This window comes from Pagrus pagrus, assembly GCF_965226575.1.
Source record: "Pagrus pagrus genome assembly, chromosome: 6".
NCBI classification, from domain to species: Eukaryota; Metazoa; Chordata; class Actinopteri; order Spariformes; family Sparidae; genus Pagrus; species Pagrus pagrus.
This window is the reverse complement of record NC_140190.1, coordinates 33,602,060-33,629,981: the sequence shown is the minus strand read 5'-3', so window position 1 is coordinate 33,629,981 and position 27,922 is coordinate 33,602,060. Positions and strand designations below refer to the sequence as shown.

General features: G+C 41.6%; 1 protein-coding gene and 1 long non-coding RNA gene across 13 annotated transcripts in view; both read right to left on the bottom strand.

The window, feature by feature from the left end:
• ptprfa (protein tyrosine phosphatase receptor type Fa) overlaps positions 1–27,922 on the bottom strand; it is a 541,915-nt gene that overhangs the window by 294,155 nt on the left and 219,838 nt on the right. For all 12 annotated transcript variants that reach the window (XM_084354897.1, XM_084354905.1, XM_084354902.1 and 9 more), the window contains 4 exons: positions 23,403–23,984; positions 7,181–7,317; positions 5,878–6,022; positions 217–410 (listed from right to left, as the gene is read on the bottom strand). In XM_084354897.1, the coding sequence (XP_084211023.1) occupies positions 217–410; positions 5,878–6,022; positions 7,181–7,317; positions 23,403–23,984 (1,058 nt within the window). The remainder of the gene's footprint in view (positions 1–216; positions 411–5,877; positions 6,023–7,180; positions 7,318–23,402; positions 23,985–27,922) is intronic.
• On the bottom strand, positions 16,438–20,255 carry LOC311258562. The gene is made up of 3 exons (XR_014622755.1): positions 17,091–20,255; positions 16,901–16,998; positions 16,438–16,809 (listed from the first exon to the last, which is right to left on the bottom strand). It is a non-coding gene; the product is annotated as an uncharacterized lncRNA (long non-coding RNA).

The window sequence follows — 27,922 nt, the reverse complement described above, 5'->3', positions numbered from 1 at the left end:
TGTTGTAAACATTTGAGTGGTAACTAAACTAGAAAAGCGATATACGAGTACAGTCCTTTTACCAGTTGACATCTGTCAAGGAATAGCTTTTGCCAAGGATTCCTGGGATTTAAACCAAACTCCCATTTTTTTGTCAGCCATTGTTCCCGCCAAGTGAGATAACAAAAACATCTGTTTAACCTGTCATGGGACCCTTTAGACAGAATGTGACAGTACCTGGGCTTCAGGAAGGGGCACGTCCATGATGACTGGCTGGCCGTGAGGCTCCCCGTTCTCTAGCCGGGTGTACACCAGCTGGTAGCCTCTGATCTGGCCATGCTGCTTCACAGACAGGGGAGGCTTCCAGGTCACCCTGATGGCAGTGGAGTTGAGGGCATCTGCCTCCACTTTCCTGGGAGGAGCGGCAGGCACTGCAGCACAACACAGCACACAACTTAAAGTTACACCTGCGTCTACCTTTTGCTTACAACTACCATTCACTCACAGCCATAGTGCGCTGCTCATTTCCAGCTCAGTAGGTAGCAATGAACATAGATTCAAGGATGTCCTGTTCAGATGCTTTGCCCTGCCCATGCAACTCTCAACAGAGATGAGAAAGAAGCAAGATTTTTTTTATTTTTTATACCATTTTAATCCCACAAGGGGTAATTCTTTTATGTCTCATTCCCTAGCAACTTCCATTAGCAACTAATTCAGAATATTATTGATTAGGAGGAGGTCCACTGGCACATGAAAGGAGTTAATTGCTGACTATCCTGTATGCGTGGGTAAAGCCACTAAAAATAGGCAACTGACTCATTTCACATTGGCATGGAGGTTGCCTTTCTGTTTTATTTTTCCTTGTGTGTCATGTTCGTCATCACGAACGCCTTGGGAAAACAGGGAACAGTAGAAGTAAATTATATACCTCATCAGCAGACTAGAATAGAGATCCAGAATTAAACCTGTTTTAAAAAGTCTTAATCAATAAAAAACACAATTAGATCATTGAATGTGTCAAATAGTGAACAGAGTTTTTGTGACGTCACCTTAAGGTTTCTAAAGAGACAATATTAGGCCTAAAGTGGATGGCACTGGCCGTCACCATCTTGGCAGCGCCTGACTTTGCTGGACTTTGCCTTATCAATAATGGGCAAATAGGTGGAGTTTGGGCAGAGCTGAGACGAGCCTAGTTAGTTAAATAAACCTACCTATCTGGAGGAAGCTATCTGGAAGCTACCAGGAAGTTACCAAACCATGAGTTTTTTTAGTTTCTGTCGAGTTTGAATGAAGTGTGTTTTACCATGAGTTAACAAGGCAATAAAGCTTGTCTTAGAAACTTGAATTCATATGGCGTACCATTGTATTTTTCCTGTTTAGTAAGGAAAATAGATATGAGTATTCCGTAAGAGACATTTTTTAGGTTTATTTTGTTTTGTTTCATTTTATGATAACAGCTGGTATACATCTCCAAGCTAAAAGTACTGGGCCTATCAGACAATGGCCTATGATGGTACAAAGTGGTTTCATATGACAGGACTGGCTGGACTCGCTGGTTAGCATGCTAACTTAAGTAGACGTGTCTGCAACACAGTATAGATGTCTTTAACATAACATCAACTGTTGTTTCTTCACATTTTGTTGATAATGTTAGTTAAGTTTTAAAGTGTTTTAACCTAACATTCTGTCCATAACTAACAAATTGCTTTTTTAAGTAAACAGAAAATACAAAACAGCTGAATTAAACAATAGATGAGGCAGCGCTGCAGAAAATGAGTCTGGTGGTTTTGAAGAGAGTAATATGTAGCCTACACTTAAAATAATTCTGCTCCCATCCACAGCAGTACATTTATTGCTTCGCTTCTGCTTTTACAAACTGTGGCGTGTCATCCACCATCTACTACTGCTACTACTTGCTCTGTTTTACACTGTCTACTTTTCTCTTTTTAGAAGTTGATAGCGTGAACACTTTTCAAGATATGCATAGGGCTGTCCAATTTTTCCACACACAAATAAAGGTGAATCCTCTTGTAAGGATTTGTTGTAATGGTGTCTGTCTTAAACCTGTGAGCATTGGGCTTTGCTTCATTCTGCCTCTGAGTAGTTAGAGCCTCCTTGAGGACTGAATTATCATGCCCATTTAGCTAGCACCTCAAACCTGCCGTCTGAAAAGTCTCTTAAAATGTCCATTTCCAACCAGTCTGAACTTTTGACTGCTCGTGTTTCTTGTCGTATCTGACTTGTTTTAGTGATGTTGCAGTGTTCTCAGACCTCAATAACAACCTTGGTAAGTATTTCGGGGCATGATCAAATTGATTATATAAATATAATACTTAGAAGACAGGGTTTACTGGACGGTTAATTGTTAGGATTTAATATGCAACAGTTTATCTAATTGAAAAATTAAATTAACACAATAATTAACAGAAAACACATTTTTCTGTGAACTGATGGCTTCTTCCTCTGATGGTCTACACAGTCAATAGGGCAGACAAAAATGAGGGTGAAACTTCACACTGTAGATAATCTTCTGTGAAACAAGTGATCTCACACAATTAGCATTCAGGATGTGAAGTCTCACCAAACTGAACAGGTGCATTACAGATAAATGCATTTATGCAAAATGATATACAAGAACAGAGTACAACAAAATACAACAGAAAAAAACCAACAGTTGAAATGAGTGAGGAGAAGGTGGGAGAGATGTTATGCTATCATGCATTTTTTTACATGTGGACCTAGTGAGGTTACTGTTTAAACAGTGTTGGAGGCTGGTTTGTTCACCTGCAGAAGAGGTGCTTGTGATGAGTTGAAAGAGATGCAACTCCATTACATACAAGAACCTTTGGATTAATCCATGATGAGGCACAAAAGATCAAAGAGTCCCATGTTTGGGAAATGCACAGCTGCCGATTTAAGTTGCAAATATAAACGTTGGTCTGAAAAAAACAAAAATTTGGAGTAGAGGTTGGTGGTTGTGAGACAACATGAATTACAATTTGGAAGGAAAAAGGAAATAATTTTATTGGGATAAAAGCAAAGTAGTGTCATATTGAGGAACAGGGCAGACTGTATGGATTGAAGGATTAGGGGCCCAAGACTGCCACACATGATCTCACAGGAAAGCTGTATTTATTTAGAGGGAAATAAACCCCTCACTGTCTCAACCAAAATATGTGGTTTAAAAAGGGTATTTTTCCTCGGTGGATGGTGTCCTGGGGGAACTCTAGGTGCAGGTCAGGGGAATAAGAGGGCCAGTCAATGGCATCAGTGCTTTTCAGTGATTTTATCATCATCACTGCTTTAGGCCTACAGTGATTCTTGCATTCTCCGACAGTAAAAATGCGTAGCCTACACACAGAATTGTATCTGTTCTATCAAGTTGTGAGTAATTGAATGATCCTGAGTTAACACATTGTGTTTTATGCTCAAGCCCGAGGGTTGATTGTTGTATGTGGCCGAGGATAAAAAAGAAGGATTAACTCACACTGAAATGGACTAAAATACTGTAAATGTAAACTGTTCTGTGTTTTTTTTTTTGACTTTTACTGCCTGCCACTATGTGTTTTATTTATTATCAGATGAGGCTACTTTTTATTTTGTACATTTTCACAAACACAGGGAGGACTTAAGTGGGTCTGCATACATAGTTCTGTATTGCTACTCTATTTCTATTTATTGTAGGTTAGTTCTTTTATTTCATAAATGCACCAGAACATGGCATCATTGAAATGGAAATGCAAAGTTCAAGTACCTTATACTGTCTGCAGAGTTGCCACATCATGTGGAATTATAAATGAATGCTCATTGAGGCTGATTAATAGTCTTGATAGGCTAAGTTAGACTTTCTAGGCCGTGTTACCTTCATTATAAGATACAAATATGTTTTGCGGCTCCAGACATATTGTTTTGGCGAGGGACAGGGGCAAAAATGGCTCTTTTGATCGTAAAGGTTGCTGACCCCTGCACTAGACGTAAAACAATGCGTTTTAAAGTTTTTAAAGATCAGGTCTTGCCTCACAGTGGTTTGGTCCACTGCCGACCAACCCTGCCCCCAAATACTGCAGGGTTAGTACAAGTGTCTGTGGAACAGAGCAGAGTGTGTTGGTGGTGATGATCTCCAAAATCCATCAAGTAAGTGCTTTGCAAATTAAAACAATAAGATGGGCTGACATTTTTATTAACTTCTGACACACAAAAGAATAAAACACGCACACAATTATAATCATACTGTATTTTGTTCAGTCGTTAACCTTGCGACTGAATCTTGTGCATGAACATGGCGGCCATATTAGGACATATGCATCTCCTAATCCATTATGTCCATAAAGGCTCAATAAAGAGATCAAACCCCCCTTAATTTATATCATAACTCCCTGAAGTTTCAACAGATTTTTTTTTGTTTGTTTGTTTTGTTAAAAATGCCAGATGTGAATTTTTAATTTAGGATATTTGATTAAATTAAGAAGTATCCCAGTTCACTTCAAACCTACCAACGCCCTGAGGCAGAAACTTGTCCATCAAAACACCCAGGCATAATCAGAGTAATGTAGTTTATGCTGTTCGATGCAACCACTTGTACATTCAGGAGACAAGAAAACCTCTCCATAAACGAATGGCACAACACAGGAAAGCCAACTCCTCAGGTCAAGACTCTGCTGTCCGTTTACATCTGAAGGAGAAAAATCATGCAACAATGGACAACAATGTAAACATCTTTGCCAGAGAACACAAGGAGAAGAAGAGAAGGAAAGGAATCCATCTATGTCAAACTGGAACGGCTGTCTTTGAAGGGAGGAGGTGGCCTACGACATTACTTATCACCCACCTACAATGCAGTACTGAGTTCTCTCCCCAGACAGCTTAACAACCATTCAAACTTGGGCTCATCTAGCCCTAGCAACCCACATGAAGGCCGATTAAGTCAACGACCCACAAGTGGCCCTAGCGACTCTGAAAGTCAGAGCTCACATGTGTCCTTAATGACTCTGTAAGGACACTCCCACACAGAGTTTAAAAGCCTGCCAACTCTAGTTAGTTAGAAGTAAAGAAGCCTCTTGGATGAGAGGTGAAACATCTTCAAGAGACTAAAACAAGTCTAGTTGCCTACGATATATCACTTAGAATTACTTTTGATTGCAGCTTTTCGTGAGAAAATTTCCTGTTCATTGTCCCCCCCAATAGTGAAGTCAGATATCCAGCCTTTTCAGGGTCACAATGCAATAATAGCAAATCTCAAGTTACATTTGTTAAATGGATGACAAAGACAATTACGCCAGGAGCCAAGTTTATAAAATTCTGTAATTATGACACACATCTTGTATGTGTGTATGTGTATGTGCTTAAATGACCTATATGTAACAAGAAAATCATTTATTGGCACAGAAAAAGTGCAACTGGATATGGAAAAGATTCCATTTTATTTGAATACATTCCTGTCTTTTTTTCAATGACAATTCAAAATTGTTTTGCCCAAGTATCACTGGTTTTCAGTTTCAATTTTCCGTCACCATTTCTGTGAGAAAATTCTGTCAATTGTTCATTGTTTACCTAAACATATTAACCAGGTAGAATTCCATACTTGTTACAGCTAGGTTTGTAGATGATGGAGGGGTGGGTTGTATACACGAGCGCACATTCTTAACAACTATAACCCTATGTTAAAAATTGTACAGCTTGACCTGCTTATAATGTCCATGTATCACTGATGATGCTGGATAACATCACCAACACTGTACAATGAATTACCTGTCATATGTCGATTTGACCTCCTGTTTCCTTCTCTTGGTTCACTTTTAATAAATTAGTTTTAAAGTAAAATGGATCAGTACAAAAAGGCAACAACTGATCATTCAAGTAACCTGAACCAAAGTAACTTTAGAAGGCTGTAGTACTTACTGGATTGGGCAGTCCTGGCCTCAATGGGCTGAGTAAAGACTCCTAAACCGATGTCAGACTTTGCTGCCAGGGAAAACATGTAGGGTGTATCTGACTTTAGACCATCAACTGCATAGTAGCCTGCTGGGTCAAAAGTGACGTGATGCTGTGGAGAGATACAGACCATGAAATCATGAAAGCCATGGCACTTACACACAAACTGTATATATACAACACACAAACACATGTACACACACACGCACGCACACACACACACATATGATTCCTGTTACAGAATTTAGAAACTGCTTCTGTGGTAGTTCCTGGTGTCTCCAGTACAATATTTTACCATGCTGACACACTCACACATACTATACATAAAGCACAAAAATAAAGCACAATATTACTGACATTTTCCTTTTTTTTCCCATTATTAACATAATAATACAAAAATGCAAACAGCAGTTTGTATACATTTTTATATGATTAGTTTTTCAACGTTAAGTGCAGATCTTTTTTCCCCGACTCTTAAATAACTTATTGAAACCCTGCACTGCAAATAACATTACTTGCCCACCACCCCCGCAGTCATTTTACTTTTTAGAAAAATCAAAACTTCAACAATGGAAGCTGCAGTTACAAACTATCGGAGGCGTCTGCTCCATGCAGCAGCAGGGCCAGCATGAGAGTCGCAGCACAGAGTAACAGGAGTCACATTTGGCTTTTAGCGTGGAGAGAGTTAGGAGTGCTGGGCGATGGCAGAGAATTTTGTGTCAAATTGAAAATCACAAGCGCCTATACAGCAATATGTCGGATTTAACTCAGTGATGACAGGTAGCCTGATAATATTCATAAGAGAAAAGTATTACCTGCCTGAGAAGTTGGAGGTGTGCAGCCTGTTGCCTGCAAATCTTCATTTAACAGCTCCTTCTTGGTCATTACTCCACAGAACTGTGTAAAACTACTCCCTGACATATTGACAATTGATCCGCGGTCTTCAAATGCCGAAAATGACCCTTTTTTCTCTGTAGACGCTTTTTTTTTTTTTTTTTACATAATTGTTTTTCTATTTCAATTGCATGTGGTGGTGTACTTTAAACTGGTGTGAAATAACTAAAAGATGATTATTCACATTTTTTTTAAAATTACAGGCCACATGACATCATATTTTTGGCATAAGTTCATGAGCCGAATCAAGATGAAAGGGGGGGCAGAGCGGCCCGGGGGCAGCACTTCGAGCCCCTTGCCTGAGACAGAGATATATTGTTCACACTATAAGAGGAAAATTCTTGTGGAAGGGAAGTGGTCTTAAGGTGGTACTTACCTTTTCTGTGGGATTGTTGGCCTCCCAGTAGAGCAGTTCAAAGCTAATGATGGGGTCCTGGACAGGCCAAAGCCATGACAGCATGATGCGTGAGTCTAGCTCTGCTTCGGCCTCAAAACCAGATGGCTGAGCTGGAACTGCAGGCAGAAACAAAAAGATGAAGAGAACAAAAGACACAAACACAGACAGAGACATTGCAGGGCTAATTTGATGGTGGAAATACACAGTAAGGCAAGCAGGAGGCGAAGTGGGAGACTTCCCACAGAGGGTACATTCAGTTTCTCCTATCTGACATTTCCACACTCCTCTATCCATGCTTGAGCAGTTGTTTTGGCTCGCCATCTTGCACATTGTCCGAAAACTCTTATATGTGCTCTAAGGAGCAAGGATTGAGGACCAAGGAGTTGTCTCTGAGGAGCAATCAGCAAGGACACACAACAACAGCCTTCACGGAAGACTTTTTACTAGCCGACATGCGGTAGATGTCAGTTATTGACTGGACACTGCAGCGGATCAGACCGATCTGATACATCTCATCATCAAATCATCAAATCAAATACATTTTGTTTACATAGACCAAAATCACATTGCCTCACTGGGCTTTACAATGCGGACAATGAATGACATCCTCTGTCCTTAAACCATCAATTGAAGTGAGGGAGGGATCCCTCTCCCAGGATGGACAGCCATGCAATAGATGTTGTATGTGCAGAACAGAACAAAATCACAGACTTTACTAATTTCATTGACAAAATATCTGATACAAACAAATGAGATAAATATATGTGGTACAACCTCTACATGGAAGAAGTTGAGAGCAGAACCTTAATTACCGTCACAGGAAGTTTGAGCCACTAGCCACTGGTTCAGGTATGTGGACGACACCTGGGTCAAAATCCGAACAAGGGAAGTGGAAGCCTACACATATAAATGCTGTGGACAATAACATCAAGTTCATGCGGGAAGATGTCAGAGGAGACAGTCTGCCCTTCTTGGACTGTGCAGTACACATTGAAGAAGACAGAAGCCTCAACATTGAGGTGTACAGAAAACCTACACACACAGATCAATACTTGCTGTTCGACTCTCATCACCCACTGGAGCACAAGCTGGGGGTCATCAGAACCCTAAACCATCGGGCTGAGACCGTGCCCACTAAGACAGAGGGGAAGGAGAAGGAACAGAAGCACATCAGGGGAGCACTTAAAACCTGTGGCTACTCAAACTGAACATCGTCATTCCCTACATCACAGGAACATCTTTTTTTTTTTTTTTTCAACAATCTGTTTATTGAATTTTCAAACATATCAGAAATAGCAGGAACATTAGATATGTATGAATGTCCGTGAGAGTCCATTTTTTAAAAAAAAACAATAAACATAGACAGGATTGTAAATATATTAATAAAAAAGGGTAAAATATAGCCTGCTTGATTAAACAATATCAACAGCAAAAAAAGAACAAAAAAGAAAAAGAAACAAAAAACGATTGCACCATGGAGGCAACTCCTAAAAACCTACATCATGTACCATAAGATGTTTTGCAAGTATCAGTAAAGAATTAGTCCAATTGCAGAGGTAATAATGACTAAACTCCCCCTGCTATGTCCAACATACTAGATAAGTCCTTGTCTCTAAGAAATTTATAAATGGGCCCCAAATGTGTTGAAACTGTTCTTGCTTATCTTTAATTGTGTATGCGATTTTTTCCAAAGGTAAACATCTTGACATTTCCTTAAGCCACTGTCCAGTACTTGGTCTATGGGGGCTTTTCCAAGTTAATGCTATTGATCTTTTGGCATGTAAAAGACACAAGTCTATAAATCTCTGTTCTCTACGTTTGAATTTATGTCCCTTTGGTTAGATACCAAGAATGAAGAATCTAGGATCTACTGCTATATGAATTAAAAGTATCTCCTGAATTATACGACTCACATCTGACCAAAACTCCTTAATCCTTGGGCACTTCCAAATGCAATGAAAGAGTGTTCCTTTCTTTTTACCGCATTTGATACATAAATCTGGAAAATTACATCACAGGAACAACTGAGAAACTCAGGATAAATCTTCAATAAACATCATATCCTGGTTTTTTTCAATCCATCCTAAAGACAAACCATCCTGAGGACAAAACACCCAGTCATAAGCAGAGTAATGCAGTTTATGCTGTTCAGTGTAGCCAGGACTGCACAGATATGTACATTGGGGAGACAAAACAACCTCTCCATAAACGAATGGCACAACACAGGAGGGCCAACTCCTCAGGTCAAGACTCTGCTCTGAAGGAGAAAAAATTCCTTTGAGGACAACAAAGTAAATATCTTGGCTAGAGAAGACAGATGGTTTGAAAGAGGAGTAAAAGAATTCATCTATGTCAAACAGAGGAGGTGGCCTACAACATTACTTATCACCCACCTACAATGCAGTACTGAGTTCTCTCCCCAGACAGCTTAACAACCAGTCACACCTGAGCTCACCTAGCCCTAGCAACCCACATGAAGGCCGGTTAAGTCAACGACAAGTGGCCCTAACGACTCTGAAACTCAGAGCTCACACATGTCCTTAAAGGAATAGTTCACTCTAAAACAAAATTCAGTCATTATCGACCCACCCACATCCTGATGAGAAGTCCGGTGTAGTTTCTTATTCCTCAAAGTGCAGCTGGAGACCCGCGGGGGTACCCTCGGGCAGGAGTGAGTGTGAAAGTTTCAAATCACTAGTGCAGCAGATCCCTCTTGTGTTTGTGTGTCGCTCGGTCGCTCAAAGCAGGAAGTAAATGCCGGGGTGTATCTATCGCGAGTCTCGTTCATCTTGTCCAGCGCGGCTTCCGTAGTGCAATCGGCTGCGAGGGAGACGCGTGAATGCGGAGCGTGCCTCCGTGTAAACATAGCATAGTGCCTGTTTAGGCTGTAAAAATGTACTAAATGACGTTGTTTCGAGTAAACTCTGGATGTCGCCAATTCAGGACACTTGGATAGCAGCGGACGAGCAGTATGGAGGAATATTACAAAGTTTTTGTGTAGTTTTATGGACTTTTTCCCCTGGGTCGCCACTTATGCTCGTGTAACCCACTTGGCACAGGTAGCCAAGTTTAAAGGGTGGATCTAATTGTCTAGGTTCTAAGAGGAGACTGGCGCAGGATGAAACAGTGATATACAAAATTAATTATTTGAATCCCACCCTAAATAATAATTCACACCAACAACCGAATACTTTTATGTTTAACTGTAATGTATTTTTTTTTTCTTATTTCCTGTCAGTAGAACAATAACTTTGCATATGTTCGTTCAGTTATGGCAACACACACTGAAATTATACACACATTTGGGCTTGAAACACAAAACCAACAGCTGTAGCCAATTCCAAATTAAAATGATACCGAAATAATTATTTTTGGCTCTTTATAAATCAATTTTTTCCAGAAAAAACCTAATATGGCTTATTTATTCATTCAATAGTGCAACAAATTTAAATAGGCTATATGGTTCAAACCCAGTGTACTTCACACACAGTTATGAAATGCTGTGATTCAACCAACAACAACTAACCAAAAAGTCTCAAAATTAAATAGTCTCTCAATAAAATAAAAAAGTGTGTTCCAATATTGAATCAGTCTTTAGATGAGTTAAACCCTTTCATGAATCTCTTTTTGAGTGCAATGGAGTTCCTACCACCACCCTTAGTAGGGAAAACTGTCCGTCCCGATTGATGGAAAGGATGAAGCAGGGGGAATCTGGTGAGTAATGGAAATGGGGAATGAAGATGATGAAGATGAATCCAAAAAACGGTGAGGAGGTGGAGATGATGGGTGAAGATCAGGAGGCAGTAGGATGATGGCGACTCGAGCAGCACACTTCTGTCCGTGGAATAGTCTCAACAAAAAAAACCAGCCTGCACAAAACGTGCAGAGCAATCACTTAGTTATCCACTTCAACAGTTCACTAGTGTTTCTCCATCATTACAACTAACGTACATCTCAACAACCATACATTTTAACAACATCTCACTTACACATTTTAGATATGAACTTAACCTTGTCTGTCCGGTTTAATGAACAAGCTTACCGGGAACATAACAACAAAAGGATCAGCTATATGTAGCATTCATGTGGTGCACCCTTGAGTTAGCTGAATAAGACATCAACTTCACATTTTCTTTTTTAGGTGCACAGTATCCATGAAATCACACATAAAATCACACCATTAATATCTTAATCAGGTTACGAGCTTATCCCGACTGGTTTTTTTAACATAAAATAAACAGCAATTGTCGAGGTTAGCAAGAGCCAGAGTGCTAATTATCGGCTAAGCTAGAAGCTAACTCGCCGGGATACACAAAAAAACACGCCGTTTGAACGGGTCGGCAGCTCCTTAGCTGTTGTATCACTCTTCTCTCGAGCTTCCAAGAATGTCCTCTTAATTCTCTTAGTTAGTTTCTACTCTATCAATTTATCGTCTTATCTAATTTCTTACATGGGAGCTGCCTGCTGGCACTGCCTTGTGATTGTGTCGGTCTCTCTTTCTCTCTCTCTCTTGAAGAAAAAAACACTTCAATATGCGGTCTTACTTCCCTCTCTCAATTACACCACTAGGGTGCACCAATGGACGAGAATAACAGAGGGAGTAATTATTCTAATACTGATATACCTATTCTGATCAATTAGGTTTTACAATGACTGTTCAGACATACTGGTTACACTCGTTATATGGATTACTCCTGCCGGACGGAAGCACTGCGGGTCTCCAGCTGCACTTTGAGGAATAAGAAACTACACCGGACTTCTCATCAGCATGTGGGTCAGTCGATAATGACTGAATTTCATTTTAAAGTGAACTATTCCTTTAAAGACTCTGTAAGGACACTCCCACACAGAGTGTAAAAGCCTGCAACTCCCCTCCACTTAGTTAGAACTGAAGAAGATGAAATAGATGGATAGATAGAACCAACAAAATAAGGACCTGGTCCCCGCTGCTCTGATCTACAGTCAGTCCTTCCTTAGCGAAATGGATGTCTGTCTCCAAGTCCAGGAAAACCACGCCGACTGCTCACCACCATTTTCAACTCCAGGGCCATCTACTGCTGCTGCTGCCCATGGTGCTTCCACATCCCAGGCAGTCGTAGTACTTGGGGCGCACCCAATCGACGTTACACAATCATACAAATAGCGTGCCATTCTTCCCACCTGCCGCTGCTGTCTCTCCTCATCTGAAGAATCAAATCCTTGCAGGTAATGACTTTACTGCTGTGCTCAGCAGACGTAACTGACAGATGTTTTGTTTTTAAGAAAGCGATCCCAGAATGTCAAAAAATCTGACCATGGCTGAGTTTAATGTTGCCTTTGGTGTCCACAGACTCATCATATGGGAAGTTTATCCAGATCGTAGATTTGAACTGGACACATATTTAGCCATGATATCTGATTTGGCAATGTAATACATAGGCACTCTCTATTACAAGTATGACAAATCTTTCTGGCATTGTACATTACATTTATTTACCAAAGGTTGGACTGGTCCATTGTTGATCTAGCTCTGCCAGGACAGTCTCCTCACCTTGTGGAATGGAGGACCAAAGTTTTTGTGGAGAAGGCCACCCCAGATCTGTGTGTCCCTGCGTCTCTCGTCTTGTGAAAAAGAAGTGAAAAAACCATCTACACCTGTGAACATCTCAGAGCTTGGCAAGGCCCTGAAAAAGCATCCAAATCATTGTTTTGTTAAACATCTAATTACTGGTTTGGTTAAAAAAACCCTGAAATATTCAGGAAAAAAAAAGTGTCCAATTATAGACTTGTCAGTCCCTTACAATGATAGCGCTCCAAGTATAACCTGTTTTCCCTGTTCTACACAACCGTTGACAGCAATTCATCAAGGCACATGGCTTGGGAAGGCTTACATAATGGCCGCCATCAAGGTCATGCCGCAGTAGCACCTTTTCGTCAAAATGGCGTAAAAAGGGTATTTTTGTGTCAGACTAACCTTCAGCTGTCGTAGTAGCCCCTGCATTTTCAGAAGCACTCTGTTGGATACTGTTGAATAACTGCAAATTGCCATTTGTTTTTTACATGCTGGACGATTTCTTAGTGATAGATTATCCTCAGTCCCAACCATATGGATGCATTACCTCGCTGAAAGACATTTTTAACTATCTGGGTGTTCCTCTCTTTGCAGAAAAAAAAACACTCTGAAAAGTGATTGAATTCTTAGGCATCATATTAGACAGCGACCTTATGCAAGCATCACTGCCTCTTGAGAAGCTGCTTCGTATTCAAGAAGCCATGAAAAGCACTCTCGACGCAGTGTCTATTACCAAACGTGTTTCGCTGTCTTTATTAGGACAACCTAACTTGCAATGACAATCATTCCTCTAGGCAGGTAATTTATATACAGATTGTTAGACCTCTATAAAACAGTGAATAAACTCCATGCTCTAGTCCCTTTAGATGAAGGATGTAGATTATGGTCACTGCTGTGTGGACAGGACTGGCATATATTTTTTCTACAACGATCATGCAGACACATCAGTCACCTGATGCATCTCCCTCTATTGGCTTTGGGGGATCTACAAAGATCAGTGGTTTGCTGATGTCTGGCCTAAAGAATTGCTCTCTCTCCCCTCAGATTTACAGTCTACTACATTTTTTGTGTATTTCTGTGGGGCAACCTATGGTCTAGGAAGCAAATCATATTTCTTTGTGATAATTAGTCAGCTGTTAATATCAAAGGTTGTCTTCGATCCCCTTTATTAATAGATTTGTTGGTAATGTGTCATGGGCAATATTTCTCTTCACACAGTGCACCCACCTGGCCTGGATAATAAAACTGCTGACTGCTTGCCCCAATTTAAATATCAGTTAAATATTAATTCAGAATCCTCTGCAGCCCTCAAGGCCTGCGTTGCTCAGCCTTCTTTCAAACTGTCTTGTTGTCCAGTCCTGCAAAAACTCAGACTGGCAAAGACTACTATAAAAATGTATGACTCTGCAAGGTCTTATTTTACTTCCTTCTGTACAGCCTTCACTATATTTGTCTTGCCTGTTAATATCCCTGTGATTTATGCTATAATTGTCCATGGTTGTCCAATGTAACCTTCTTTCTTCAAAGCACTCGTAGGAGGTATTTAGTATAATTTAGGTTATGCAGATCCTTCAGTATGAAGACCTGCTTAGGAACCCCTCTATTCGCCTCCTCTTTAATGGTCTGGAAAAAGAGCAACCAAGAAATGATGATGGGCCCTGCCCTGCTTCCCTGCTCATTATCTTTAGTCCACAAACTGGTGTCTCACCTTAGGCAGGGGTGTTTTGGGTCATATGCAGAGTCATTACTGGAAGCTGTGTTCTTTACTGCTTTTTATGGGTTCCTCAGGTGCAGAGAATTCACAGCAAACTTGAGCCTAATTTATACTACTGCATAAAGTGCTGTACACGGACACGGAGAGCCCTCTCCGTCGCTGGAGAGCCTGTCGGAGACCCTCTCCGTACCCTCCGGGCGCATGAAAGATTTTTTAAGTGTCCGTCACTCCGTTGAGGGGAAACGGAGACGGCAAGGGCTGTGATTGGTCCTCTAAAAACATCATTTCCGGAATTACTTTCAAAAGAGTTTGACCGGTTCGCAATCAAGATGAGAATGAATCCGATCGAAGAACGCCTAGCCGAAGAAATTAGAAAATACGAGAACCTTTATGTAACCTCCTTAAAGACATACAAGGACGCTTGTATCGGGGGGGGAAATTGCATTGCGTATCCGGCACCACGACGGTGAACTGCGAAGGCTCGAGGGGTCTCCGTGGTTACGGAGTCGGATTACGTAGTCGGAGTAGTATATCCGACCCTTTAGACTCTTTCAATCCCATGCATGATCTTACCATTTCTGAGATCACTGCAGATGCTCACATGTATTCTATTCACATCAAACATTCAAAAACAGACACCGCTATCTGTCCCCTATCCTCCATTACTCAGTACCTGCAAAGACACCCTGGTGCAACAAAGCACAAACCCTTTTTATGACAGACAAAGGAAAGGTAATGCCAAGGTCTTGGTTCACAACCCGCCTCTTACTCCTATGCAAGCTATGTGAACACCCTCCTCAGCTTTAGACTTCCCACTCCATCCGCATTACTACAGCAACCTCTGCAGCTCCCTTGGTCCCGGTGTCCACGCTGAAAACAATGGGTTGCCGGTCTTCTGCAGAATACGAATGTTACATTGTTCCCAGTGTACATAAGATTATCTCTGACACTGAGAGATTTGGACATTGACAGGCTTGCTGGTACACATTGATATAATATATAATTGTACACTTACCTCTTACAGGATGCATTCTTGCAACTTTTATAAAAATAATATGTTCTGATGTCTGCAGCAGGCTTGCTGCTACACATTGATATTCCATATAATTTTGAAATTACCTTTTACAGAATGACCTTTAACATGATACATGTTTGCATCTTTATTCAGATAATGCTTGAGAGGTCTGCAGTGGGCTTGCTTCTACACATAGATGTTTTACCATAGTGTGGCTGATGATTAGCATGGTTATTCTTCGCTTGGTGTTGGGGCTCTGTTGTTTTGGGGGTCTTCTGCATTGCGCTCCCTATTTGGCTTAGCATGCTGCTGGGTCAATTCAGGAAGCATCCTGAGAGCGGCGCCGTCAGCACCAGGCATAACTGTATTTCCATTTGTAGCGATAAATGGTTCATCCTTTGACGAGATTTCCCTGACTGAAATGAAGCTTACACTGCATGAAAAGTGGGATTTTCGGCCCCGTAAACGCCTGGAAATCTCCCTAATTTTCAGCAGTTAATGTCAATTTACAGGCTGTGAACGTGGCGTTCATCTGTGCCGAAAATTGTCGGAAACGAACCGTGATGTATATGGAGCTCGCGGAGTTGCAAACGGCTCTAATTAGCATATGAATAGCAGCGAAACCACGCCTGGCCAGAGAATGTGTGGCCTGACTTGAATTTCCTCACTCAGTATTGGATGAAACCACTACTTTTAAACATGAAAAATCGCTCGTGATGGGTTGGCAGATCTGTCACTATTGGTCACCCTGGGTCATTATAAATGTAAACCCCACCCCTACATATATATATATATATGTATATATATATATATTTATATTTATTTATTCATTCATTCAATCATATGATATGCTATAGACTACACTATTATTACCATCAAGGACATGAATGAATTTATCGAGGAAAGGAAAGTTTCAAAGACAGAGCTTTATTAGCAGAAACACAAACACACAACTATGTACAATTCTGCCCACACAATAAGCGGGAAGCTCAGGAGAAGGACTATCCTACAGCACCGTGAAGTGTCTAGATAGATAGATAGATAGATAGATAGATACTTTACAAGTGTCCAGTAGCATACAAAATACAAGACATACATTACAAATTAACAGTAGCTACAGTAAACAGTGCAAATGGAGTGGAAGTGAAACAGTGCAGTCTGCCGCCTCGGAGCTGTAGGTAACTGGCAGCATTCTGTCCGAATCTGGTCCATTTTGCAGACGTCTGTGGTGCGTTCACGTTGCCCTGTACTTGGGAATTGCCTCTAATCTCGACTGCAGCGAGGCACAGAGCTCGGTCTTACTGTCTTACAGGCAGCTGGAAAAGGAACTTGAAAAGGAGAGTGGCATTAACAAAAAACGTAAGTCACAGTAAAATTAAACAAGGAAGGAACAGGAACAAAACAGTAAAAGTTACTTACACACAATGGCGTCACTATCAGCGTCATGTAAATCTGGACTTGCGGACATAGCTCCGAGCAAACAGGAGGTCACGGCCTCGTTATGAGACGAGGTCAGTCTGTGAAAACAAAATGAACAGTTAAGATCAGTATCTATTAACGTATCTGTTTCCTTATACAGCAGAATGAAAGCATATTCTTTAAATCTTACCCTTGCTCCGGTTCGTAGCGCTGTCCGGGCTGAAGAGAAACTCACGCAGCGCTATCCGGCCCCGTCGGGGTCTTTGTGTTTGCCGTCGGTCTCACTGCTCCACACAGGCTTTACTCATCAGGTTAGCTTGTCGCTAGCTTGTTAGCAAAGTCCATGCAAAAGCACTGCTAGCCGCTAGGTCAGAAGCTAACTTAAACTCCTCTCTGTCGTCTTGTGCCGAGTAGTCCACTCAAACAGACAGAACTCTATCACCAATAATGTTTTTATAAGAGTCCTGGTTGAACACTTTCACTCAAACTGGTGTAGATATTAACTAAAAAGTTTGTGTTTTCACTTTACAGTAGACAACCTGCATCTGTTGTCTTCCTCCGCTCGTCACTCTAAACCTGAACTTCCACTTCAATTTACAGTGCCACATACTGACGAAAATCCTACTTTTCATGCAGTGTTAGCGTTAGTTGATGCATAAAAAAAAAATTAAAACTACATTTATTGTCTTGGTTAGAGCTCACTCTTGTATACCCCAGGGTCTTCTGCATTGCATCACCAATGCCTCCCTGTTTTGGCTTAGCATGCTGCGGGTCAATTCAGGGGGCATCCGAGCTTAACTGTATTTCCATTTGTTCCAATAAATGGTAAATCCTATGAGGAGAGTGTTCCTGACTGACTCCAGTCTAGATGAAACAAAGGCATACATTAGGATCTCTGCATCAGCCATTAACAGGAAGACCTAATTTGAGCTGTAGCGTAGGTGGTATAATGCAATCTTGGCAATTTCTTTAATGTGCTGAAATGTCGAAAGAAAGGTAGAATCAAATATTACACCAAGATTCTTGACAGTTGAACTTTGAGACATACCTGATCAAAATGTTTTTTCTGTCGAGCGTGGGGCCAATGACTAATATCGCAATTTTATCTGAATTGAGGAGCAGGAAATTATCCAACATCCATTTTTTCACCGCGGACAAGCAGTTCTCTAAATATTTAATCTGAGAATGGTCATCTGCTCTCATGGGTGCATACAGCTGAGTATCGTCCGTAAAAGTGGGAAAATGTATTCCATAACTGCGAATGACTTGGCCAGGAGGTGAAATATGTAAAGTGAAGAGTAAAGGGCCAAGTACAGTGTCCTGGGGAACTGCTTACTTCACATCAGTAAATATCCAGGTACTGTAATACTGTTATAAGAAATGCATTATTTTCTTTCTTATGACTTTAGCCAAGTGAGAGCCAGGCAGAGATGCCAAACTGACTTTCGAGTCAGTCTAGTATGTCATGGCCTTTGGTATGAAATGCTGTACTGGGATCCAGTAACAGAAGCAATGGGGTGGAGTTTGAGTCCATGAGTCCATGGTAAGTAGAATTGTTATAGTTTGAGTTTGTGGTTTTGTTATTTCCTGTTTTATTTTGAAGTTCTGCCCTCATGCGTCATGTTTGCGTTTCATTTCCTCCCTGTGTGATTTCCCACCCTTTTTCTATGTTCACCTGTGTCCTATTAGTTAATCAGTGTATACGTGTGTATAGTCCGTGTGCACGTGAAAAACCATGTATCCTGAATGCAGAGTGCACAGTGTAGAGTGTAGAATGCCTATATATCATTCACTGAGCTTAGAAGGCTCAGCTGCATAGTGTAAGAGCGCTCAGCTGAACTCAAAGATCTAAAACATTTTCTATATACACAAAAGACCATTTCCCACAAATATTGTTCACAAATCTGTCTAAATCTGTGTTATTGAGCACTTCTCCTTTGCCGAGATAATCCATCCCACCTCACAGGTGTGGCATATCAAGATGCTGATGCATGATTATTGCACAGGTGTGCCTTAGGCTGACCACAGTAAGGGCTTCGACCTTCACTGCCAGCCTCCTGCTCAGCCTCGAGGGAGCGTCTATCTTCACCGTCGGCCTTCCGCCCGAACTCATGTGGGCCTCTGCCTGACTAGCTCTGCCCCTCGGCCCGACCTCCTGGTCGCCCCTTGGATTTGCTCTGCTCTTTGCCCCTGCCTCCTGGTCACTGACTTTGGTTATCAGCTATTATTAAAGCTCACCTTTTCTTCTTGACCCAACTGCCTGTGTTCTTGCGTTTGGGATCTATGCTGTGTAACGTGACAAGAATGTAATTTACCAATTTAGTAAGTGCAGTTTAAGTGCAATGACATGCTCTGAAAGCTTCAAAAAGATTACAATTAATTAGGTGCTGAAAGTTGCTGAGACACAACTCTTTCTAAAACTTGAGAGAAGAAGGGAAGGTTGGATACCGCTCTATAGTTATTTAGAGACCCTAGATCAAGTTGGGGTTTCTTAAGTAGAGGCTTAACCACAGCTCACAACACACAGTCTGGAAGCTAGCGGTGACAGCATTGTTCATAAGTTATACATTTACAATATTCAGCATTGTAGGCCCCAATGATGGCCAAATATCCTTAAACAGTATTGCTGGTTGGGGGTCCAGGAGGTAAGTAGTTTATTTGGAGGCTGAGACCAGAGCTGTGGCTAATTGGGAATCAGCATAACAGGCTGGCAACACTGGATGCTTGTGTAGTGTGTGGCAGCTGCAGAGCTGCTGCTGCTCACTTGCGTGTGTGTTCACATACATAGTGTTGCTGCTGCAGTGTGGCTCCTGGCTGCCCTATCTGTTTACATGGACTGTGCCTTTGATTATCAATAAATATGATGATGTGATTTTCTTTCACAGTCAGAAAGCGAGTGTTTTAAGTGTTCATACTGATTGCTTGGAGACTACAGTTTGTTTTTCTAGTGTGAATATATAATCACTCAATTCCTACTCACAATTAGTGTGCGGTATTGAACTGGGACACAGCTTAATGCGGACTAGGGAGTGAAGAAAGCTTAAATTCATAATGTGGACAGAAATATGTCAAATACATGATAATGTTACTCTGTGTCCGCTGGATGTGTAAATTAGCAACTGATTGCCACAACTTTTTAAGGTGCTAATATGTACATGTAAGTGAGTATCTTTATATTGTGGAATTGCTGTTTTTACTTAAAGGTCTGTTGTCAACATCTGGGGTCTGTAGGTTGACCTACTACCTCTGACCTGGAAGATGTCATCTCTGAGCTGCGCGCACCCGCGACAGCCCGGCTTGTTTACCTGTAGCTGCTACTGCTAGTTTGACCCCGGATGTTGATAACAGACGAGTTACAAATCCTCTGTTACAAATCACAAATTAAGAAATTCCTGCTCTCACACCTTTTGCTCCAATTGTTGCAGCAAAAATGGTGCAAAACACATGTGCACACCTGTATCAAAGAATGTGAAGCCATAGCATCTTAACAGCAAAGCATCCCGCCTAGCCATCAGCCAGAGCTGCTGTCACGTCTTGAATAGACCGCCTTGAGTCAGCGGAGGAGTTGGCGTCTGATGTTTAAGGTACGTATGTTTTCTGATATCACCACCATTATACGTTTGTGTATCGTTTTATTATGCACTCCAGTCAGCTACGTTGGTGAAACATGCTTAGTTAGGTTAGCTCCCCTTGCTTCCCGAAACGTAACGTAGCTAGCTAACAAATTATAACGTTAGCTATGTCACTAAGTCACCTTTTTTTGTGTTAAAAATACATTTTGCTGCCATCCACGGTTACATGCTGCTATTCCGACATGCCGCTATTTAGACAGTGACCTTTAATTGTCGGAATAGCAGCATTAAAGTTATTTTTCAAGCGTCCCACTATTTTGACATTGTTTTTTGTCATTGTCGGAGACATGTCGGAATAGCGGCATGTCTAAATAGAGACATGTCGGAATAGCGGGATGTTGGAATAGCGGGCGGTCTGCAACTCTGTACCACAGTCTACTGTATGTAATACACTGACTGTGTATAAGTACCTCATACAACCACAATTCAAAGAACCCAAACAATTCTTTAGATACTTCTATTTAAGTAAATCATAATATTTCTTTCACCACTGCCTACACATACTAGCCTTCACCTTATTGTTTTATAATTATTTAGGAAACGCCATTAATTTCATAATACTCATGATATGACACTCACCTGGGAAGACCCAGTCTGATCTGACATTTTTCTAGAAGGCAAAACAGAATCAATGCACGTAATTGAATATGAGGGTACAGCGACAGACAACTAGATAGCAAGAAAAGATAACATAGCTAACATTATAATTTGTTAGCTAGCTACATTACGTTTTTGGGAAGCAAGGGGAGCTAACCTAACTAAACATGTTTCACCAACGTAGCTGACTGGAGTGCATAATAAAACGATTCACAAACGTATAACGGTGGTGATGTCAGAAAACATACGTACCTAACAGGGCTCTACGATGACATTTTACCCAATAAGCACATGTGCTCCATATATGGGAGCACAAAAAATATGTATTTATCTACTTAAATAGGCAGCACAAACAACATTTTGATTTACAGTGTTTGATTAAATTTTTTTTCTTTTTTCATTTCAGGCAACACAAAACAATTTTTTTCAGCTTCTGGCCCCTGCAGTATTTGCAAAACAATGGTTTTGGTGTTCACTGTCTGATAACTAAACAGGTCCATCACTCAACAAAATAAAGAGAAATGTCCCACAAAGCAACGTCACATGACCAAACAACTGTAACGTAGTAGGCTAACTGGTCGTCTTTTTGGCAACTTAAATGAGGAAAAGCCTCTGTCCGACCGATTCTTTGTCACATTTCCGGCCGAAAAACAGCGTCTGTCCCCATCAAAAAACTTTAATTCACCAACTGTTTGTCCCGGTGAAAAAAATCACCACGACGGTCAGTCCTCCCGACCGAGACTCAGTGAACTTTCCCCCCACACAACAGCCTCCCTCCCCGCGAGTGAGATAGTCAGACACCGTCCTGTTGACTGATGGTGATTATGTAATTATGTAATTTAGAGAAAAACGTAACTTTGTCACTTTCCAGGATGTTTGGTGGGTCAGGATCTCAACCACAACACATTATAACAGCATCCATGTGATTATAAACAGTCAGCAGGTACATGTTTAGACAAACAGGAGGACACCGGGAAACACCTTGAAAAAAACACATACGTCATCATCATGACATGTACCATCACGCCTCTTTTGGAGCCGCAGCGCCGGCTTTCTGTGTGAATTATTATATTGTTATTATTATTATTATTATTATTATACTCTGGTTCGTCTTTTACGCCGGAGCTGCTCGGCTCTGTGTGAACAAACAACGGCGGAGAATTGGCGAACCGCCGCTGCGGCGATAATGCGGCGTCTCTGTGTGAAAAGGGCTGGTAACTTGTGGTTGTAATGGTAACTTGTGACCTTTGCTCGCACACTGTGCGCCAAAATCATTATACCCGGTTCGCACATACATTTTTTAGGGGCAAATGCGAGTGAAATGCTCGCACTATAGAGTCCTGCTTAAAAATCAGACGCCAACTCCTCCGCTGAGTCAAGGCGGTCTTTTCAAGACGTGACAGCAACTCTTGCTGTTAAGATGCCACGGTCGGCTCCACGCTCCAGTCCAATAGGTGGCGGCAATGGCGTATAAGCAACTTTGCCTACCACCATTACGACTCAAAGAAGAAGAAGAACTGGCCAATTGGGGTTCTCTGATCCCCGAACAAAGCCCGCCCCATTCTCTACAGATACAAATCGCGTTTGCAGGTAGACAAATCACTTTTGCCCCAACGGGGTCATGCCTATGTTCCCACAGCCCTATGTTCCCACACTTTTTGGGAAGGGGAAGAGGTTAGGGTTAGGGAAGAGGAGGTGGTTAGGGTTAGGGAAGGGGAAGAGGTTAGGGTTAGGGAAGAGGAGGTGGTTAGGGTTAGGGAACGCGGGGGACTTGTGATTTGAAAGAGGAAAACGGCATTTGTGACCTGCAGCAGCAGATTCAAGCTGTTGTAGTTACTGATTTATGTGTGTGCTGAAAAAATATCCAAGAAAAAATTGTATATTTGTGAGAAAGAATTCTACAGGTGTGCAACTCTCATTACACAAACTCACATACTGAGTTACAGATGTTCAAATTTTGTCCACATCTTCACATTCTTTGATACAGGTGTGCACATGTGTTTTGCACCATTTTTGCTGCAACAATTGGAGCAAAACGTGTGAGAGCAGGAATTTCTTAATTGGGGATTTGTGACAGAGGATTTGTGCACTTGTAATGAAGAATTTGAGAAGGTGTAACTGTTGAGTTGTATTTGTGGGACACAAAAAAATTCTAACTGCTCAGGACTTTTGCACCAAATATACCTTCATAAGGATTACTCGCCACAAAACCATCCAGCAACAAACTCACTCTGCAGCTTTCTCATGCAGTTACACCTTGAACATGTTCTCACCTCCTTGCTGGGTTTTGATCTGCAGAACATCAGAGGGAGGCCCATCTCCAACAGATGTGAAGCCCAGCACCCTCAGGCTATAGGTGATATCTGTGGTGAGGCCTGAAATGGTGGTGAGCTGGCTGTTGTCTGTGTTGTGCTTCTGCCAAGTGCTGAGAGGGGCATCATGCTCCGAGCTGTAGTACACCCGGTAGCCCTGGATTTGGCCGTTGGGCTCCTCCGGTGGTTCCCACTGCACCAGCATTGTGCTGGAGCTCAACATGCGTGCCTGGACGTGAAGAGGAGGCGATGAGGGTGCTTGCTCGCTTGTACGGGTGTCCACAATACCACTGGGAGGCCCTCGGCCAACACTGTTGATAACCATGACACGAAATTCATATTCTGAGAAAGGGCTGAGGCCGCCGATGCTGTATCGGTTTGTTGCAACGCCGTCTACTTCCTGGAAGCCATTGTCAGACAGTTTGGGACGATACTGGATGATATAGTAGGACACTGGTTCTGGGTTGCCAGAGTCCCAGGTTAGGGTGACACTGGTAGCCGTGGTTTCTGTCACAATGAGGGAGGTGGGAGGACTGGGCAGGGCTGTTAGAGAGCAGAGACATACAAGACAGTCAGACAAAAACAAAAAGCTCTTTAACACTGCTAGTTTAACTGTTAATTATCATTCAACAGTCTGTCTCAGACCACTCCTATCTGCCAAGGGGCCAACAGGCTGAGCACATGTATTGTGTTGCCAGTTAGATGGGTGCCAGTAATCTTATGTCAATCCATCTTTACTCTTTACTTTAAGTACTTACTTTACTTTAACTATTGATGAAGATCATCAGAAGTGCATATATTTTAGGTAGCCACAAAGCAGAGCCAAATATGATGTCCACACGGTGTAATGGAGCAATTCATCCATGCAAATTATTAAAGTTTACACACAGTTTTCTGAATTTGCACACTTGAATTTGATGGACTGGAGAAGGCAGGGCTCAAATCGCCAACCTTGCAAACAATAGTCAAGCTGCTTGTAACAGTTGTTTGTAATATTGTTTTAAGAAAGAGCTTTTATTGTGAAACTGCTACTTTTATTTTGAAATCAAGTTGCGCTGTTCGGTGAAGAGGAAGAGTGAGAAGCTAGTGGAGAAGGATGAGCATCTGTCCTGTTAAGTAACATGCTTTAAGTAACAACATTAAGTGGTTGTAAAATGTTAAAAGGACCCTCCAAGATAATTCCCTTATTTGCAGCACGCAGCCAACGAGGTAACTTATGTTTCTTTTGTCTTTGGTTTTCCTCTGATAAGCAGTTTTCCACATAGCCTACTGTTAATGCTTTTATTGTTGCTAACTTTGTGTTTATACTTTGTGTGTATTTGTCTGTAGTTTTCACGGTGGATTTGATGTTTGGTGAGAGAAGAAGACAAATAAACCCGTTGAAAGAAAGCCACTTGTGTTTGCCTGCTTCGAGGGAATTACAGTGAAAACTCGACCTGTCCATCAGCAGGAGTGAGCATCAATTAACAACGTGGCAAGATCAAAGGACTGTCTCCCTTCAGCATGCCTGCAGTGCATGGAGCAGTTATTCAAGCAGACTCAGATGAGCCAAACACAGCATTAAAGAAGTAAGACCCAGGCGGTTAAAGTGTGAAGTTTCAAGACAAAGTATAAAAAGGCTTGGACACTAATAAGTTAAAAGTTATTTAAGAAGAGAGGTTTGTACATGTTTGTTATCTCGTAAGTGAACACTATTTTTGTGAGTGCTTTATGTGATTTGCATATATTGAATGTATTTCAGTGGTAATAGTTAAGGTTTAATCACTCTATTGAGAAATGGATATTGACATTTGTATTTAAGTAAGTGTTTAAAGTTGATGTGAAGGTTTGTTTACTACGTTAATTTCTATTTGTAAACAACCTAATTATTATTGTTTTGCAAATTCAAGTAGAGCTTGAAAATGTCAGAGCCGAAAGAGTCTACAATTCAGGTAGTGGGCAGTCTTAGCAGCGATGCAAATTCCCAAGACCAACCTGAAGATGGAAAAGTAATTGATGCTGAAGGCCACCAAGAGGAGGCTTATCGACCCAGGCGAAGTGAGAGAATTAAAACTCTTACAGAAAAGGGTAAAGAAGTGCAAGCAGGAAAAATTAAAGGGCTTCAACAAAGGTTTAACTACATATATGACAAGTGGAGAGCACAGGTCAAATATGCTAAGCAGACATTATCGCAATCACCAGAGCCTTTATCTGACAATCTGCTTCAAGATATTGTTGGTGACGTCGTAGGGCTTTCTGCAGATGTCCAGCGTATTTATGATGAACTACGTGAAGTCTCACTTCCAGATCAGGACATACGTCGAAGAGTGGATCGGTGTGTAGAGATTTCAAAGTTCATTGAGTCCAGAGTCTCAAGTCGGCTGGGTGGAAAGATTCCAGAACAAGAGCAAGAGTGGCCAGAAGCAGGCTCTCTCTTCGATGCAAGCATCAGTAAATCAGGTTCTGTCCTTTCTATCTTGAGAGGTATCTCAGAGCATTCAAGCCGATCTTCTGTAAAGCGCCAAGAAGCTGCTGCTGAAGCTGCTGCAAGCCAAGCTGTTCTGAAAGTGCTACAAGAGCAAGAAAGGGAACAACTGGAAATACAGCGCTTAGAAGTGGAAGCTAAAAGAAAGATAGCAGATGAAGAGGCAGCAGCCATCAAGTGTCGTTTAGAGCGAGAAGAAGAAGAAGCTAGAATTAAAGCTAAACGGGAAGAAGAGCATGCAGCTCTACAAAGAACCCTGGAAGAAAAGAGGAGAAAGATATTGCAGTTAGAGGCAATGAAAAGTCTCAATGCAGCACAAGCAAGAATACAGGTGTATGATCAGGTGAAGGCTGTAGAAGAGCAGAAAGACACTGTAAAACAAGAGAGGGTAGAGGATAACAGAGCTTCTGTTCCAACCAGTCCTCAACAGCTGTATGTACCTTTCGTACCCCAGGCTGCAACCACCTCCTCAAATGACAATACAGCAGAACTTGTTAAGGTGCTGGCAGGTGCTTTAAGTGCAAACAGGATTCCAGTTCCAGAGCCGTCAGTCTTCAGTGGGGATCCATTGACATACAACGACTGGAAACTCTCCTTTGAAACACTAATAGACCAGAAAAACATTCAAGACAAAGAGAAGATATACTACCTGCGTAGATATGTAAGTGGGCAAGCTAAAAAGGCACTTGATGGTTAATTCCTACTCGGTACTGAATCTGCCTATGTTGCTGCATGGGAGATTTTAGAAGAGAGATATGGAAATCCATTCATGATTGCAAAATCATACAGAGACAAGCTTCAAGCATGGCCTAAGATGGGATCTAAGGACAATTTTGAGCTCAGAGAGTTTGTGGATTTTCTCCGCAGTTGCGAAGCTGCCATGGTCCACATCAAAGCCTTGGAAATCTTGAATGACTGTAATGAAAACAGGAAAATGTTGTCAAAGTTACCAGACTGGCGAGATGGAACCGGGAAGTTATTGAGGTTCAAGAAAAAGGTAACCAGTTCCCCTCCTTCAGCCAATTTGTAAAATTTCTGACAAGAGAAGCAAAAATCGCTTGTAATCCTGTCACATCATTGCAGTCACTGAAGCAGGCTGATGCTGAAAAAAAAGAATTGCAACAGTAGAAGTACCTGTGATGTGTGTCATAAGCGGCATCCTACTTGCTTGCATGCAGTGCGACCTAGAGAAGAACAAAACCCACCACAAGTCAAGCAAACTCAAAGTCAAGAGAAGCCAAGTACAAGTGAAGAAAAGTACCAAGAAAGACCTCAGTCCATTCAACATGAAGAAACCACAGCTGCTACTTCAAACAGAGTGATACTGGAGGAAGCTAACACACAAACAGCAGCAATAATTCCTGTTTGGCTTTCATCCACATCTCAGCCAGCACAAGAACTTCTTGTGTACGCACTTTTGGATTCTCAAAGTGACACAACCTTCGTTCTAAGTGAAGTATCTGAAGTCTTAGGAGTAAACAAACAACAAGTCAAGCTCAGACTCTCTACTATGACTTCAAGAACCACATTAGTAAGCTCCCAAAGAGTAGACAACCTACAAGTCAGAGGCTTTTACACAGATAAGAAGATCTTCTTACCACCAGTCTATACACGGGACTTTATACCAGCCAACAGAACTCACATCCCAACCAATGAAACTGCAAAGGCTTGGTCTCATCTAGAGCACCTTCAAGGAGAAATCGCACCTTTACAGGACTGTGAAGTAGGTTTACTCATTGGTTACAACTGCTCACAAGCTTTACTTCCAAGAGAAGTCGTGTCTGGCAAAGAAAATCAGCCTTATGCACAGCGCACAGAACTTGGATGGAGCATTGTGGGCCACAGCAATCCCTATCTAGACTATGGAGACACAATCGGGATCAGCCATCGCATAGTAGTGAGACAAGTCACTCCAGGAGTTGAGCAGTCGGTCAATCTCAAAACTGAAGTACACTATGTGAGCCGAACCAAAGTAAAAGAAATTATTCCCTCAGACATCATAAATGTCCTGGAATCC